General features: G+C 45.9%; 1 protein-coding gene across 5 annotated transcripts in view; it reads right to left on the bottom strand.

The window, feature by feature from the left end:
• The window catches only part of PCDH1 (protocadherin 1), a 352,375-nt gene extending 334,983 nt beyond the window's left edge, over nucleotides 1–17,392 (bottom strand). For all 5 annotated transcript variants that reach the window (XM_068278113.1, XM_068278110.1, XM_068278109.1 and 2 more), the window contains exon 1: nucleotides 17,025–17,392. In XM_068278113.1, the coding sequence (XP_068134214.1) occupies nucleotides 17,025–17,079 (55 nt within the window). In that variant the 5' untranslated portion in view covers nucleotides 17,080–17,392. The remainder of the gene's footprint in view (nucleotides 1–17,024) is intronic.
• Between the last annotated feature and the right edge of the window lie 1,869 nt (nucleotides 17,393–19,261).

Consider the following 19,261-nt stretch of genomic DNA (forward strand, 5'->3'; position numbering starts at 1 on the left):
AGCTCTTGGGTCAAATCGAGCCAGGAGGCCGTCAGCATGGAGTTTGTATGATCTCCCCACGTTTACATGGCATTCTCTGGGAACCCTGCTTTCCCTCCATATACCAAAAGACAGACAAGTTAATTAGTTTCCCTGAAAATGGTCTACATTAGGGACATAAAACTATGAAAGAGATGAGTTTGTGCTCCATTGAGGGTCAGTGACAGGACTATGTACTCTCTAAAGTGCTGTAGAAGGTGCCACAGCTAGATAAATACATAATATGGTAAGACATTAGACAATGACTATGGTAGTATTAGATTGTGAGCTCCTCTGAGGACAGGCAGTAACATGACTATGTACTCTGTAAAGTGCTGCAGAAGATGTCAGTGCTATATAAATACATAATAATAATAATAATAATAATAATACTTTAGACTATGGTAGGGATTGGATTGTGTGCGCCTCAGAGACAGTCAGGCAGCATGGTGGCGTAGCGGTTAGAGCTCTCACCTTGCAGTGCTGGGTCCCTGGTTTGAATCACAGCCAGAACAACATCTGCAAGGACATTGTATGCCCCCTCCCTATGTCTGTGTGGGTTTCCTCCAGGCCCTCTGGTTCCCAAAAAACATCCCAAAAACAGACAAGTTCATCGACTTCCCCTTAAACTGGCCCTAGGCTACATAATAAACATACATACACTACATAATAAACATACACAGATATAGGACTATGGTAGGGATTAGATTGTGAGCCCCTCTGAGTGACAGTTAAGTGACAAGACAATATATACTCTGTACAGCACTGCGTAAGATGGTGGCGCTATATAAATACTTATAGGGAACCTAAACTGAGAAGGATATGGATTTTTCCTTTTAAAATAATACCAGTTGCCTGTCTCTCCTGCTGATCCTGTGTCTCTGATACGTTTAACCACAGTCCCTCAACAAGCATACAGATCAGGTGCTCTGACTGAAGTCAGACTGGATTAGCTGCATGCTTGTTTCAGGTCTGTGATTCAACCATTACTTTAGCCAAATAGTTCAGCAGGACTGCCAGGCAACTGGTATTTTTTTTAAAAAAAGGAAACATCTATAGACATGACTATGTACTCTGTAAAGTGCTGCAGAAGATGCTAGTGCTATATATCTAAACTGAAAATACCGATTGGTATTACACTGAACATAGCCAATTGCAATTTTCACACTAAAACAGCACTTTTTATAGTAGCAATTTGCAGTGGGTTTTTTTTTTTAGGGGAAAAAACAAAACAAAACAAAACAAAAACAAAAAAACACAATACACACCTCTATAGTAATACAGGCCAAATCACAAATGCAGAGAAAATGCAGCGTGTTAGCAATTGCCCCCCAAAAAGTGCATTGGTGTAAACCAGGGCACTGCATTGTCTGTGTGCCCCAATTCATAGTGATTTGCCACATGCAAGGGTATGACGTTATTTGTGGTGCCCTTGCGCTTGGCAAAACGTTGCGATTCACAGAGATCAGAAAATGTTACTGCAAATACGGCCAGTGGAAAAAGGGCCCTAAAGCCGTAATCATCATCCGGCAGAGGCTGCGGTCTCAGAAATGGATGGCATGAAGCATAACAGTAAACAGAGCTGGACACGATTGAAAACCAATCCTATGGTGGCATCTTTCTGCTGAGCTGATTATACAGGAAGGAGAGCAGTGTGTGCATTCTCACAGTCAACCCTCAGTGTTACGCCAGCCACCTGAGTTCCACCTGACACAGAGCACAGACTGCCTCCAGGCATTGCAGCAGAGGCTTCTGAGAAACCAGCAGTCCTACACATCCTGGTATGACTGCAGGTCACAACTTGTACATGTGTGGGGTCCACTGCCAAACAAACACGGAGGCTCTACGCAACGGGGGCCGGGAGCGTACAGTAACCCCCAAAGGCTACGACACAAGCAGCGGGGCAGAACAGATTACACGCGACATGAACGGTTCAGCCAGACCTGCAGCCTAATAGGGCCAAACTCATTTATTAAACACATACCAAAAAGACAAAACAAATGACAAGTCCGGGAATAACATGACAAATACAAGGACAGAAAGAGCGCAAATTAAAACAGGCTTGAAAAACGTACCACAAGCAACAGCGATGATGAGGTTTTAAGCAAGCTTCCCAGAGCAACCAGATTTATCAACCTTTTATCACTTGAAGCGGAGGGGAACAGTTTAGTAAGAATGGGAGCAAAGAAAAGACCTTTAATAAACTGACAACTCTACTAGCCCCCCCCATCCCCCCCCCCCTCCCAAAACAACTCATTCAACATATGGCGGATTAAATCAATAGTATGATCTGTTTTTTTGTTGTGGTTACTTTTTCGCATGGGAGGTGGGGGGGGGCTGGAGCAAGAGACGTTTGATTGCCTTAAACTAGCCATACACAGATCGATATACGGCTAATTCAATCTCTGGACGAATTGGCTAGAAATTGATGCAGCATGAAAGTCGATCGATTAACTTGATCGATCCAAACAGAATTTCTAGGTCAATCTGTGGCTGGCGGCAGATTGATGGCCCATAGCGTTGCATTGGATCGAATAGTGCAACGCTGCATTTCAATGGATTTTCAACAGATTTTATTCTGAAATCTATTGGAAATCTGTACCTAGTGTGTTTCACACATTAGATTCATGTCAGATTTGACCTGACAGGAATCTGATGGAAATCTAGAAAGGTAGAACTTTATTAGGGAATAGACCAGTATAGTTGCTTGAAAGTCGATCAACTAATGCCCACACTCTACAAGCGATATCCTATGCGATTCACCTTCACTAACTGATCTGAACGATGTTGTGTCTATGCTATGAATGCAAAAATCGATTCAGAGTCAATCGAATGACGTAAACAGTAGCCCATTCCTGTGGGACTGATTGATATCTTGTGTCCCGCTCAATCAACTAAGGTGGTCTATTTGACGGGATATCAGCCACTTTCCATCGATTGGGCATCCTGGAACACTATACTCTCTCGATATAAAATAAGTGAATCAAATGGTTCAACGTAAAAAAAAAAAAAAAAAAAAAAAAAAAAAAAAAAAAAAAATATAGTATGGCCACTTCCAGAACAATTTTGCGGAAGTCTTCTCAAGAATCACTTGACCATGGGTTAGTGGATTGATCAATATCAGTTGTGTGTGAGTTGAGGGCTGGGGGGGGGGGGATTTGATCGTCCGTCGTGCCACTTTAGGCAGTTATTGACTAAACCACATGTGCATGTCTTTAGGGGGGGGGGGGGGGGGTAAAGGGGATCATAATAGTTCTTCAATACTCATGATCTAGACACTGATGGCAGACTTTGGTAGATCTCTGAGTGACACGCACCACATGAACAACGTTACTGGGAACTTTTTATCCACTTGTCAGAGAACCGCATCAGTGGAGCCCAACACACACAGACAAGCATGATCTGAAATGCACACATTCCTTTGTACCTAAAAACAAATCTAAAGTTCGGATCGATGGCCAGCTATCCAGAAAGTTTATGATCACCTTGGAAACATAGGTACGGAGTATACACGGATGCACTCCAAACTGTATATAATAGAGCACTTAATTATAATCTGGGTAGAAAACTAGTGTTTACCTTTGAACTGGTCAGCTACCCATACACTTTGGGAGTGTAATACATTCATCAACCTCTGTATTGAGTACCCACGTTTGTTTCTTATGTTGAACAGCACCATGGAAGACGATACTGCACAAATAAGCACAGAGTGTAATTGGCCTTCTTAAAAACAGCAGGTATTTGCCATAATTCAGCTTAACATGAGCCAGTGTGGTTTCCCATGATGCATCCCTCCACTGGTGTCATACATAAATCAGCGATGAGGTCCCCATTAGAGGCATACACCTGACAAGACACAGAACATTTATATTGCGCTTTTCTGTTGGCGGACTAAAGAAAAAAAAAAAAAAAAAAAAACATTTGCGCTGCAGCCACTAGGGTGCGCTCAGTAGGCATTAGCAGTGTTAGGGAGTCTTGCCCAAGGTCTCCTTAATGACTAGGAGCGGACTTGCTGAACAGGAAGAGCCAAGATTCAAACCCTGCGTCAGAGGCAGAGCCCTTCACCAGTACACTACATGCCCATGCTATAGCAACCTACCAGTGTGTTTATGGACCTGTGAACTGGGCATGAGAGGACAAATAATTTAAGATCTACAGGACTGCAAACATAAAAACTGGTTTGCTTGCCTCAGACAGTAAGCACTAACGTGTGACATGCCGCTTTGCACCTACACACTAGACCTGCAGACACCAGTAGCAGGCAATCAATAGGTCAGAGAATCACTTGAGCGAGACCACCTAAATATCTGTCCATCTGCCAGACGTGACATCCGCACCTTTTGGTCTTGGAGGGGGTCCCCTTTGGTGAGGTAATGACAGGAAGGCTCCATTTACACAGTTGCAGCTTGAACAAATTAGCCGAGAGGCTTGTGGCAAATTTGACATGCTTCTGTGAATAACCAGCCCTGAAGAAAACAGCATCCTTTGCTACCAGAGAGGGGGGCTGTGAGGGGAACCTCCTATGGCCTACACAGTCAAGGCTCCTCAACAGCTCAGTACTGGCCAGAAATGATCATTCAAGGTCTCAAAACAACTGCAAGCAACTTCTCACTATAGGCTTCTGTGGAGGGTCTCACTTATGAAAATAAGGCGGAATTCCCCTGCACACCGGTTTGTCTTCTACGAGAGAAGAAATACAAAATAAGGGGTGGATGTCCAGTCAATTCTACATTATTTTTCATTGGATATGCCAATATGATTGCTTCAGGGATAGACAAATCCCAGAAGGCACATAGCCAATGTTCCTTAAAGAGAACCCGAGGTGTGTTTAAAGAATGTTATCTGCATACAGAGGCTGGATCTGCCTATACAGCCCAGCCTCTGTTGCTATCCCAACCCCCACTAAGGTCCCCCTGCAATCCCTCATAAATCACAGCCATGCTGTGAGGCTGTGTTTACATCTGTAGTGTCAGTCTCAGCTGCTCCCCCGCCTCCTGCATAGCTCCGGTCCCTGCCCCCGTCCCTTCCCTCTAATCAGCAGGGAGGGAAGGAATGCAGGCGGGGACTGGAGTTCTGCAGGAGGCGGGGAGAGCAGCAGACTGACACTATAGAGATAAACACAGCCAGCTCTGACAAGCTGTTTGTCAGCAGCATGGCTGTGATTTATGAGGGATTGCAGAGTGCAGGGGGACCTTAGGGGGGTTTGGGATAGCAACAGAGGCTGGGCAGTATAGGCAGATCCAGCCTCTGTATGCAGATAATATTCTTCAAACCCACCTCGGGTTCTCTTTAAAACTGCATCACACCCTCACAATCATATTAAAAAGGATCTATTAAAATCCGAAAAGCCACCAGTTTAGTCTGGCATTTATAAACACCGGACTTTCTTCTCTAAAAAGGTGCGTACACGCACTACATCCGGCAATGATTGGTCCGTCAGACCCTCCCACTGGGCAGACGTTCAGCCGACAGTAGTGCGTGTGTACGCGGTGTTGGCGGACTGATAAGGCAGTTTCTGAACGATCTGCCCAGAAACAGCCATATCAGTCTGCCAACAGCGTGTACACACGCACTGTCGGCTTAACGTCCGCAAAGCGGGAGGGTCTGACGGACCCATCGTTGCCGGATGTAGTGCGTGTGTACGCACCTTTACACCGTGCAGCCTGCAACCCTGTAATGATCTGAGACATATCTATGCACTTTGAGTCCTGTGGGGGAAAAGCCCTTTACTGATGTTATAGTATAGTAAGCAAATCATAGCTGGTAAAAAAAAAAAAAAAAAAAAAAAAAAGTTTTCCCTAGTCAGCGAAGCTGGCTCTTAAAGGACACCTGAAGTAAGAGGGATATGGGGTAGCTGCCATATTGATCTATTTTTAAACAATCCAGTAGAATCTTGTTACATAGTAAATTTAAACCTCAGATCCCATCAACTGGGTCTGTATAAACAATGTATGACCAATTTTGATACAGTAAACTACTTTTCTTGGTCCCTTAGAGATAACTATAAAGGGATTCTACTGCACCAGTTGACTGTCTGTCCTGCTGATCTTTCATGCATCAGTAGTGTCTGAATCATACACCTGAAACAAACGCGCCAAAATCCAGTTAAAGACCTGATCTGCTGCATGCTTGCTCAGGGTTAATGGCTAAAAAAAAAGTTTTATGCTGAGTACACACCATGCAATTTCCTGTCTGATCGACTGGTAATCTGAAAGGAAGGTGCATTGTGGGTACATGTCCAAACTGCTCCCAGGATCAATTTTCCTGAGGTAATTTAGAAAAATTGATCCTGTTGACAGGAGAAGAAGAAGACTGGACATAACTGAAATAATTGTCTGTTTCCCCTTCGATCAGACAGGAAATGGCATTGGGTGTACCCAGCATTAAGGTGGCCATACACTGGTCGATTTGCCATCAGATTCGACCAACAGATAGATCCCTCTCTGATCGAATCAGATCAGAGAGGGATCGTATGGCTGGCTTTACTGCAAACAGATTGTGATCGGTTTCAGGCTGAAATCGATTCACAATCTGTGGAGCTGCCACTGCTGCATCCCCTGCATACATTACCTGTTCCGGCCGGCGCGAGTCCCCACTGTCTTCTCTGCTCCTCTCCAGACCGTTCCTGCAGCTACTGAACTTCCTGTCCAGGGGAAGTTTAAACAGTAGAGGGCGCTCTACTGCTTAAACTTCCTGCCGGGACAGGAAGTTCTGTGTAGCTGCAGGAACAGTCTGGAGCGGAGAAGAAGACAGCGGTGACTCGCGCCGGCCTGAACAGGTAATGTATACCCGCTGCATTGCATCGGGCATTCGAATGCTGCTATCGACGCACTCCTGAACAGCCGGCGACCGAGAAAAATCTTCCGCACGGACGGCTCAACGGGAATCGACGAGAACGATCGATTTCGGACGGAAATCGATCGTTCTGTCAGCGGTGTGTGCGGCGATTTCACAGCCGTTTTGATCACTGTGATCGAAATGGCTGTATATCGGCAGGAAAATCGTTAGGTGTATGAGCTCCTTTAGAGGCAAAAGATCAGCATGACAGCCAGGCAATGTGCATTATTTAAAAATGAAATAAATATGGCAGCCTCCTTATCCCTCTCACTTTAGGTGTATTTCTTACTGGTTCCCAAATTCTGTATTCATCTATTCACCAATGAACTGCTCTGTGCAGTTCATTGGTCAGTTGGGGGTAAGGTCATGCCAGGACTGGAGACTTACACCACTCCCCCCAATCACAGGCCTGTCCCCGCCTTTCCCTCGGACAACAGGATGTTGGTCTTTGAGGCATCCACACTGAATGGGATAGGTTGCATTTTATCATTAATATAAGACATTACACCGATACTTGCATCTTGCCCTTTGCTTTATGTTATTCATGGTCACATCATGTATACAAAAAAGGTAAACTATACAAACCACCAGTTGCAGTGAAAGGAACAAAAAAGGAAAGATTTAGCAAAGTAGACTTGAGCAAACCGAGCAGCAAGCCATGGCGACCAGTCAGTCAGTTTGTTGCAGTTAATAGTTGCTACAGGATAACTACTCCAAATTTTACCCTGAATCACTCGAGAAGTAATCAAAAATACTAAAGCAGCATGGTGGCATAGTGGTTAGTGCTCTCGCCTTGCACCGCTGGGTCCCTGGTTCGAATCCCATTCAGTTCAACATCTGCAAGGAGTTTGTATGTTCTCCCTGTGTCTGCGTGGGTTTCCTCCGGGCACTCCGGTTTCCTCCCACATCCCAAAAACATACAGATAAGTTAATTGGCTTCCCCCCTAAATTGGCCCTAGACTACAGTACTTACACAATATAGACATATGACTATGGTAGTGACTAGATTGTGAGGTCCGTCGAGGGACAGTTAGTTAGGACAGACACGACTATATATACACTCTACAGTGCTGCGGAAGATGTTGGCGCTATATAAATACTAAATAATAATACTAATTATTTGAGTTTGTCACCAGCTTGTTACAAAACATTCATCCTGAAGCTGAGCCCAAGTCAGCAGCTATCAACGTTAACGGGCTTCGATTTTACATTACATTGCCCGCCATTTGCAACAAACCTATTAAATTAGCACGTCATTTGTTCATCTACTGTTCATACTAAAAACAAAATAAAATTAAATAATCTGCCCCTTTCGATCCATTTCTCTTCAAATGCCATGCTTTGATTTTAGAAGTCTACACCAAGGGAGAGAAAAAAAATATAAGTGAAGACAGCTGTAACGTGATTGGTTGCCGCAGGCGACACCTCCTCGTTTGCTTTGCTTTTAATTATGCCAAGCAGCTGAAGGACGCATCGGGCCTTACGTAGCAACCTGTCAGCGCTTACAACTGTTACTTCCCCACGTCAGATTCCAGCTGTCACTCTCCCAAAGTAGGTGCAAAATCTGATTGATGGCCGCGCAGAAATAACAGCCCTCGTTAGGGCGACACCGCGACGAGTCAGGCCCATCGTTAAGCAAATTAACATCCAGTGCCCAAGTGCCACAGCTCCCCGTGCAACATATGACATCGCACAGCCAATTCACTCCAGGAGCTAAGGGGTTAAATCTGTGCCCCCCACCAAACTTAAAAAGAAAAAAAAAACCCTACTTATGAAGCTTCCTCTCATTTATGTTCAGCAACATCTGTTATCTTCCCTCCCACCTATAAAAGCGGTCAAACGTTAAAGATTTTGCTTCGCATTAAGTCTATTCCCAGAGACATTAACGCTCGTTTCCCCGATCACTTGAAAACATTCGAGAAACAACCGGAAAGAATGATTGCCCCTCTTTTTACCGTCAGGGTCCTCAGACTCAAGAGCCAGGATAAACCAACTAAAACAGGAAAAAAAAATTAAGGCACAAAAAAATAAAAATACACACACAGTCATGCACATACATACACACATACACTGACAACAATACAGATACCCACCTGTTCTACAGCTCTACAGTGCCTCTAGTGGCTGATAGAGTGATGACAGGCTAGCCTCACACCACTGCCAGTGGGACAGAGTTAAAAAACACAGAACATGCAAAGGAAAATAGTAATCATCGTGCAATTAGGTGTTCACGTATCACACCATATCATCTGCTGCTCTCTCCGGAACAGCGCGCTAATGAAAAGCTAAGCATAACAAACACCTATGCAACAAATGATGCCTATTTCAAGGATGTGTGCAAGTGTAATATATATATATTACAGTAGAATCTCATTATAGTAAGACCTCTGGATATAGTAAACCCAGTCTTCAGGTCCCAGCAACTGCATCTGTATAAATATACAATGTATGACCAATTCCGAGATAGTAAAATACATACTTTTCCTGGTCCCTTAGAGTTTACGCCTGAATATTGCCTTGTACACACACACACACACCGCCATTTTCTGACAGTATTACCATCAGATAGATTTCCAACACGTCCGATCTGATTTCCAATCGATTTTCCATAAACGTGATCGGAAAGTCGATAGGACATGCTGGAAATAATCGATCTGACAGTAAATTGCTTTGTGTGTAGCTAGCATTAAGGGATTCTACTGTAGTAAACCTCTGGCTATAGAAAACTCAGTCCCCAGGTCCTGCCAATGTGCCTGTATAAATACACAGCATACAATGCAGGACCAATTCTGATAGTACACTTCAGATATAGTACGGTTACTGTAAAGGGATTGTATTGTGTATACGCACACACTTTCACTTTTATCTCCCAACTGCGGCACAGTAGATTGCAAAATGCTGTTATACACCATCTCATTAAGGTCCCTAGACAGGAAGATGGTAACAACTTGGCCCCACATCGGCCTGCAGATTTAAGCCTTCTAACATCACTGCACTGTTCTACCAATTTCTACCTACAACTCAAACACACATGACAACATATACATATATTAGTCTAGCCCAGTGATGCCTAACCTTGGCACTCCAGCTGTGTTGGAACTACAAGTCCCATGAGGCACTGCAATAATCTGACCGCTCTAAGCATAACCTGGGGAGGCAGAGGCATGATGGGATTTGTAGTTGTCACAGCTGGAGTGCCAAGGTTAGCCATCACTGGACTAGCCTAATGTCCAAATATCGTTCAAAGCTTTCACAAAACTCCTCCTTTGATTAAAAAAAAAAAAAAAAAAATGGGGGAATTGGCACATAGATATCACACACAGCTGAAATAATAACGACAACAACAACAATTCTGACCTGGAGGTTCCATACATGTAGGCTATGCATTCAGTAGCCAGACATCTGATAAATGACCAGTAGTGAATAATGAAGAAGGTATTGCTTATCTCTATAGGTCTATGGTTACCATTCAGCAAAGTACATCACAATGGTAAGGAAACCCACTACAAAAAACAAAAACATCGAACTACCCTATATCTTTTCATACTAGCTTAATAATAATGACAAAAAGTGCTATGTAGTAGCCAGGGGAAAACACCAAAAAGTGTATTGTTGATAAATAATAAGAACAGTAAACAATGGGTAAAAACTTGGGGATATGTCCCCCCCCCCCCCTCAATCGTCTTGCGCAAGCCTTATTGACAATTCTAGAAAACTTGCAAAATTATTGTCTAAGAAACCCCCTGGTTGGCAACCTCAGAAATGTATACAGACAAAAAAAAAAAAAAAAAAAAAAAAAAAAAAAAAAGAGAAGATACACAAAAAATTATACTTTCTTCTTTATATATTTTTTGGTATAGGGTGGGAGGAGAGGGGTATATTTTGCTGGCCAAACTAAAGCGGACTCTGCTCTGCACAGATGGATGAGAGCATCTGACTGGATGCCAATGTAGTGCATCCTGCACGTGCTCACTGCCCCGTAACACAAAGGCCGACGAGAGTTCAGTCACAAGGGCAAGCAGCATCACCCATGCACCAATATGTAACCACCATGCTAGTCGAGAGATTGTCAGTCACCTACTGAGTCATAAAACAAACCAACCCAAAAATTATAGTAATAAGGGAGCCAACCCTCCCTCCCCCCCCTCCCCCCCCCCCCCCCAGGCTTTATTTGACATAAAGAAAGCCCACATTATTTCTAGTTCCCCCTCTATCTGTGGCATATATCTCTACTGATATCAGAAATGTTTACACCTTTTAAGGAGCCCAACTGAAGGTGTAGTCTATAAATCTGGCCGATTCAAAAATCGTACAGTTAGCAAAAAGGAAAAAGTATGCATATTGATGCTACATTACAACCATGCATTGGGAAGTGTGTATTCTATTCGATTACATAACCATGCCTTGTTTTAAGAGATCCACCATACTGTGCTGGATGGCTCCTGGCATCGTGCATAGAAAAATTACCCACAGATCACGAAATGGCCAACAAGACATGCAGAACTACAGGCAAATGAGATACTACGTAACGCTATCAATATGGCAGGAGCAGTTAATAGGCATTTATATAATGGATTTATAATGCCTAGACGGGCGTATGTATTTAATATTAAATGATTCCACCCCCCCAATTGTAAAATAAACCTACAAGCACATACACAGATCTCTGGGTTTTAAATGGTCTATTTAATGTGCACCCCCTCAGCCCAAACTGCAGATCACACATGCATTATCAGGGTCAGGCAGGGAAGCAGCGAAGGCGACTGCTGATTGGCTGCTATCGTTTACTCCACTGTCGCTGCTCAACTGCGTCCATGTGTGAGTAACAGCCCCTGCTCTTTCCACTGCGCCTCAATCCCTGTAATTCATCAATAATCAAACGCTTGCACACAGAGTGAATGCTTATATATTCACACGCTCTAATCACTGCCAGGCGGAAATCACTGCCAGCGCAAAGGATGGCGATGATCAGGGAGGCAGAGGTTGAACGAGAGAGATGGAAGCTACAGGTGACAGTTGGAGAACGCAGGTTTAATACTGCAAATGCAGGGAGATTAAGGCTTTACGTCGACACAACAAGTGTTAAGTGGGTCTCAGTGGCTTTCTCTCCAACACCGTCCTCATCACACACACGCGTCTGATCTACTGATTTGCAAAACGCACATTCGAACAGCAAAACGAGCCAGACAGAATGATTCAAACACCTTTATTTTGCCGTATTAATCTGACTTGACAGGGGGAATCCTATATATCTATGCAGCTATTCAGCTCAGCTAAGACCTGTTCTGCACAGAGCCAGTTAAGCATTTAGGGGGACGAGTCTATACTAAAGCTGTTACATCGATTTGGGTTTGGTACATGCATTTGGGAAGAGGGGGTTGAAGGGAGAGAAAAAAAAAATTCCAAATAATCCTCTTCGCTTACTCTGCTGTCAGACAGAACACAATTGGCGAAGCGTGATTAGCCATCCTCTCTAACACAGCCTGACTCTCACCGCCGCCGAACACAAGTGGAATGCTGTAGTCGCTAGATAATGGACAGCTTGAGACAGAGACTGCCTTTTATTATCTGGCAGAAATAATTATTTAGAAAGCCACCACCTTTGAGCCAATATTCCTCCATCCAGACCAATGCTCCCCCCCCCCCCCTCCCCAACCCAAGTGACTGAACCTCAGCTGAAACGCAAAAGGCTGCAGTGCCCATTAAAAGAAAACCCACTGGCTGGACGCTCGGCAACCGAATACGGCTGCTCTGGGAGTCATGCATCAAATCTGCGTGTTTAATCCAAATGCTTCATGTAGACGGGAGATTGAAAACGAGAAATGGGGAGATCAATAGTTGCTTTTGCTACGCATTCCATTCCTGCGTTGCACTCTAAACATCTAAATATGCACTAAACCACACAAAAATAAGACATAAAAAAAGGAGAATAAAAAGGAGGTTAGAAAAAAAAAAAATGAACATTTTCTCTTTTTAACTGCTTCCTCTGCCACAGAACAAAAATGAGTGTGTTGGGGGGGGGGGGGGGGGGACCAGCATAATTGAGTCCATCTCATTTCAGCAAAGAAAGGAGGACTCGCTTCTAGGTTGGACTGGCATCTCTTAAGAATCTGCAGCAGCTGAAGCAGACGTTCATTAGGAGGAAGGCTGACGACGGCCGGGGGAGGATGTAAAAAGGTGTGACCTGGCGATTGACCAGTACGTCGGCCAAATTTCTCCAGGCTTTTTTCATACTAATCTGACGTCCTTATCGTATTACTACTAATAGGCATGACGCTGCTACTTTCACCACAAATTATCTGAGGGAGTACCGGTGCCTCCATGAGCAAAGACAGCCACTGAGGAGCTTACCATCTAATATGGTCATCACAGTCCGATACGCACACACACTGGGTAGGGGCAGTTTGGATAGAAGCCAGTAGACCTCCCTCTAGTTTTATTTGGACTGTGGAAGCAAGGGTTCATAAAGAGAAAAAAAAAAAAAAAAAAAAACCACACAGGTAGAACATACTAACTTCGCACCATCTACTTGATGGGGGAAAGGAGTCAAGAGGACTCAGGACCCAACTTGCACATTTTATAGATCACAGGAAGCCAGAAACAAGCCAGCCAATCTGAATGATCCTGACTGGTCAGGCTGGCTGCAAGTCCAAATCAGCCTGGCTGTCATTAGTTATCTCGCTCAAAAAGACCGTGCGAATCAGCCTGGTTGCCACAGGTTACCTCGCTCAGAAAGACCGCGAGAATCAGCCTGGTTGCCACAGGTTACCTCGCTCAGAAAGACTGCAAGAATCAGCCTGGTTGCCAAGGGTTACCTCACTCAAAGACCTTGTGATTCAGCCTGGTTGCCATGGGTTACCTCACTCAAAAGACCTGGCAAAGCTGAAGGCAAGCATCACCGCTACCACCACAGGAAGAGGAAAATGAACTTCTGGAACCCATCCAGTTGTGTAATGTGCACTTTCCTACGATGCAGGAAATAGGTAGTCCATTAATATGGACTTCAGCAGCACCATGCTACCATCTGTTCTGGCCAGGGTTAAAGTCGGAGGGATTAACCAAAATACAAACCAGCAGTGGCATAAGGAGGATAAGGAAAAATAAATAAAAGCAAAAATGTGGCAAGCACTTCCCGCAGTACACAGGGCTACAGAACAGGTGCTGCATACTGCTCTCATCAGCACTACCTGGGGTGAAAGAGCAACCATTCCTTACAGGCTGCACAAAAATAAACGCAAAGCAGTGAAAAATGTTTTTTTTTTTTTTTTTCACAAAAAGGATTTTTTTCCCCTATATTCTCACTTTCTCTTATGAGTCTGAGCAACAAAAAGCTACCAACAATACCAGCGATCAGATTGGTGGTCTAGAAAGACAACCAGATGATTTATGGCGTTTCAATAAGGTAATCACGCCATATATTTTGTACACCACCGCCATTCGGTATTCCTACCGCCCAGCTAATAAAATCTCCCCAGGCTATGAGAGTTTTCTATACCTTTTGATAAACCAACATAAAGGGTCCAGATTGATGAAACACACACACACACACACACACACACACACACACACACACACACACACGAATAAGAGCAATACATTCTACAGGAAGTCAGTCTGCTAACAGCAGCCAGAGACGGTCACTTTTACCAGGGGGGGGTGGAAAGAAGGCAACACCGGGGGTCCTTAACATTTGCCTTCTCTTACAAGTTCTGCCTGTCTATTTTACGTTGACCACACAAACTACAGTATGGCTAATGTGCCTACCCAAGAGCTAAGTCATGGTCAATGTTTATAACAGCCAGACTGGCATATTTTAATGGCGTTCACTGATAAAATAAGTCTGTTGGCCAACTTGGCAGTGGGTAATGCAAGGATGGTTTAAAAAGAACAAAAAAAATGCAAAGGGGACATAAAACAGCACATATCTTCCATAAAAAAAGGGGGGGGGGGGGGAGGGGAGAAGAGAAAGTTGGACTCAGCTGAGAAGTATTACCTATAGAGGGATCTGGCTATAATTGGAAGGGTTGTATTAGAAGCAGGTGCATCCAAGGATAGGACTAGTGCAGTTACTCCAGTGAGAAGCCACCCAGAGCTGGACTCTACTAAACAAGTCAGAAGAAATCACCAAAAAACACCTGCAGGCATCTTCTGGGAGAAGGTGCAGCCACTCATAGCGAGCGCAAGGCTCAGCTCTGTATGCAGAACAGGCTGGGCTATCTATGCAGGCTTGCAATTTGCTCTCACTCTCCCCATGTTCTGGATTCCCACCCATCTTCAGCGCTCACAGCTCTGCCTTCACCAGCAATGCATGCATACACTGTGCTGTTCCCCATTCACTTTTCCCCTCTGTACCTTCTAGCAAAACACATCCTACATGAAAGAACCACCAGGACTCCCTACACTGCTTCATACAAGCAGCCTTACATCTGGAAATCTCAACGCAGCCTCTGTATACAGCTCAATTACAGCCACTGAGTCTGATCACAGCTAGCCATGTATTTACCCATTACCCAGCCAGCACTAGAGGAAGCTGTGTGTGCAAGTCTATACGGACGTCCACAGCTATTTCCAATCATTCTTATAGACACTGGTGAAAAAAAGGCAGCAAAGCTAACCCCCCCCCCCCCCCCCCCAAATCTTAAATGCCGCTCCCTACAAAAATGACCACAGAGCTTCACTATTGAATGTGTATGGTCATCTTCACTACGTCAGTGTCTCCAGAGTAGGGTGTCCTCTTAATCTCTCCAGAGCCCTAGACCCCCTCCCCCCCCCCCCAACACTTCATCACCATCATATCCATTCCTCACTCCATCAACAAGCCTTACTGCTGTGACATGTATGTGTGATTAGCTGTATTAGTGGGGTGCAGAGCATAAACCCCAAGCTTTTACATTCTCCCCACTATACAAGCATATTGGGGGGGGGGGGGGGGGTATCCCTCAATCAGTCCTATGACCGTTGCATGGGTACTGCTTTGCACAGTCGAAGTAATAGGGTCCCCCCATACAGATTCATGGCCCCATTAGACACTATCGTACACGACCAGCATTGAAGTCTGGAGCACTGAGGGCTGTCATAGGGAATAGCAGGGCTGTCATCTAGTTTTTACCTCCATTAGTGCAGTTTTTTTTAATAAAAATCCATCATCAACACCACCACCCCAAATAAAATTTAAAAAAAATTCCTCCTCTCTCTCTATTCATCCCTAATCAGCAGTGAAGGGGTGCCACAGCTCATTCCCTAACAGAGCTCAGCGAAGCCGTCCTCCCCATCTCCACTCATTGCCATCAGGATTTTCTGTTCCTGCCTTGGAACATTTCCCCCAGTGCTGTGCAGAGAGCTAGTGAACCCCCACATACAGCACCCCCAGAGGCATCCGCAGCAGCCTGTCCAGGGGGTGCAAATATCACTGTGCACCACCACATTAAGCAGCATTGGTAGAAACTAACAGTACAGCACTGTTGGTTTATGATGTACACCCTCATTCTCAGGAGCTTCTGCAGAAACCTTCCCATGGAGGGAAGGTGGGTTTACATTTTTGGGCACCAAAAAAGTAAGGGGCATGGGTATAAATCAAGAGTACCATTTGGCTCTTTTTGTTACTTTTTTAATAAAAAAAAAGCATTTAATGATTTGAGACTTGGACTGTGCTGACTACAGCCATGGGCTAGAAGGCTTTCTGGGAAGTGGGGAAAGGATAGGGGGGGGGGGGGGGGCTGGCATCAACACCCTCTTCCCCCAAAATCTTATCTGCCCATTTTGGGGTGCATCACTACTCAATGACTGCTCTGTCTATAAACAGCATCTAGCTGCTGCTCTCCCCCCAAATCCATTCCAAGTCATCCCCCCAGTCTCCATCCATCTCCAGTGGGGGTGACGCCCTGAGACTTAAAGGGGTGCTCCAGGGATAGAGAGGGGGTACCCCAATACCCCTCTGTTAGTAAGGATGCGATGGTCCATAGCAATGCATCAGCTGGTCGCCTTCTGTCTCCTCCATCCATGATCAGCTCAGGAGGGCTCTCAGGCTGAACCCCCTCATCACACATTAAGGGGGCTCCACCTAAGTCAGCAGGACCTGGAGGGACTTCTTCCTCCTCCTCCAGCACCCCGACCTGCAGTTATGCTCTATTCATGTTTAGGGGTGTAGGGTGGTGGGGTCTCCTCCTTACCTGTCTCCCCAGCTTTGCTCCAGCCGCCTCCACCACCACTTTCCCGGCTCCTCATCGCTCTTCTGTCCCCAGCTCCTCCGCTGTCACATCCACAAGTCCCGGGGAAGATCGGGAGGAGGAAGAAGGTGAGGATGACAAATATTCAGCAGAATGAAGAAGATGCAACAAATCACAGCAGAGGGTAGAAGATCAGCCCAGGGGATGCAGAAGTTGGGTGAGTCCGGGGCTCCCCTCCTTGTAGCTCCGCAGTGAAGCAGCTGCCTCCTTCCTATGGAGCTGCAGAGACGCCGCCGTGTCGGAGCGCTGCTCTATGTATGTGTGTGTCTGCTGAGCCGGCCGGGGGACAGCGAGCAGCAGCAACACTCCTCCTCCCTCCTCCTCTATAGTTACACCGCCGGGGGGCGGGGCCGACAGCCTTATCACATCCAGCGCTCAGCTCCTCCCCGCTACTCGCTGTACACTGCTGGGGGCGGAGCTGCAGGCTTATCACATCCAGCACTCAGCACCTCAGCTCCTCCCATCTCCTCATCTCTCTTCGGTATACACCGCTAGGGGGCGGATCTGCCATCCTTGTCACTCAGAACAACAGCTCCTCCCCTCTCCTAGTATCTCTTCGCTATACACCGCTGGGGGCGGAGCTGTCGTCCTTGTCACTCAGCGCAAGAGCTCCTCCCCTCTCCTCATCTCTTCGGTATAAACCGCTGAGGGCGGAGCTGCCATCCTTGTCACTCAGCACAGCAGCTCCTCCCACTCCTCTTTCTTCGGTATACACTGCCGGGTGGGCGGAGCTGGCATCATGTCACTCAGAGCAACAACTCCTCCTCTCTGATAGCTGTTCAGCGCCTGTGGGAGGAGTCGATATGCTTATCAATCAGCACGGCAGCTCCTCCCCTCTCCTGTGTACACACCGCCGGGGGGCGGAGCAGACGTGCCTGTCACTCAGTTCAGCATTTTTTCCCATAGCTGCGGCTGCTATCTGCTTGTTGCATTGCATGCTCTGACTCTGCTGCTGCTGTAAGTGGGGGGCTTCTCCTTCTCTCCCAGCAGCCCCTCCTCCTCCAGCACTTGTTTGATCCCCCGGCTAGGAGGGATGATGGAGGGCTGCACTCTCTCTCAGGCGCAGACTGGGATGAGTCTCGGGGAAAAGATGAGAATCATCATCATAGCAATATATGGGGGTGTAGCAAGCACAGTACTGAGGTGTGACGTCAGGGATAGAGCAGGACCTGTGACCATGTGGAGTGGTGGGATGTGGGGGAGGACAGAATGGGGAGTGATAAGTGGAAAAAAATCACTTAATTGTATTTTTTTTCTGACTTAAAGTGAACCTTAACTGCCTAAAAACAAGTTTAAAGGGAACCAGAGGCGTAGCTAAGGAGCTGTGGGCCCCGATGCAAGTTTTACATTGGGGCCCCCTAAGCACTCTATACATAACAATTGATACAGCGCACCAAAACCTGCTAATGGTAACTACAGTGTCAGAGGTGCAAGAAGGGGATGGGGAGCAGTTTGTTAATGAATACCACTATTCAAAGCATCTATAGAAGTGATTATTATGAGCACAGGACCAATAGAAAGCTAATACCGTAGTTGAGGGAGGGCCCTTCGGGGCCCCTCTGGCCCAAGGGCCCCGATGCGGTTGCTACCTCTGCACCCCCTATTGCTACGCCCCTGAAGGGAACCATAGATGAAAAAAAAAAAGATTTTATACATACCTGGGGCTTCCTCCAGCCCCATATGATCCGATCGCTCCCACAGCGCCATCCTCCACTGCCCGCAGCTACGAAAAGTGGGTCCCCGCTGTTCCGTCAGTCGGAGCCAGTCTGCGCGTAAGGGAAGTGCGCTGTTTGCGTATCTCTGCAGCAGCCGCTGGGGAGATACATAGAGGGCACATCAGTGACGGGACCCCGTTCTCGTAAATGCAGGCAGGGGAGGACGGCGGCTTGGGATCGATCGAATCAGTTCAACCTGTCTGATGGGATATTGCATGGTGTGTACCAGGCATTAGATACCATTGTAGAGGAAAGTCTCTCCCCAATGTCCAGGACCCCTCTGCTGCCAGTCGGGACCCTCTTTGCAACCGCACTTTGCAACAATGTATCGTCGCAGTGTGCAGGCGCCATTATGGTTTAGGCCTGCGCTGTAGCACAGAGGCACTTCTTGTTCACGGAGGGGGGTGTGGCTGTAATCTAACCTTTTTTTATCACTTGATGTATGGGTACACACATATGACAATG

Source organism: Hyperolius riggenbachi, chromosome 3 (assembly GCF_040937935.1).
Source record: "Hyperolius riggenbachi isolate aHypRig1 chromosome 3, aHypRig1.pri, whole genome shotgun sequence".
Taxonomy (NCBI): Eukaryota; Metazoa; Chordata; class Amphibia; order Anura; family Hyperoliidae; genus Hyperolius; species Hyperolius riggenbachi.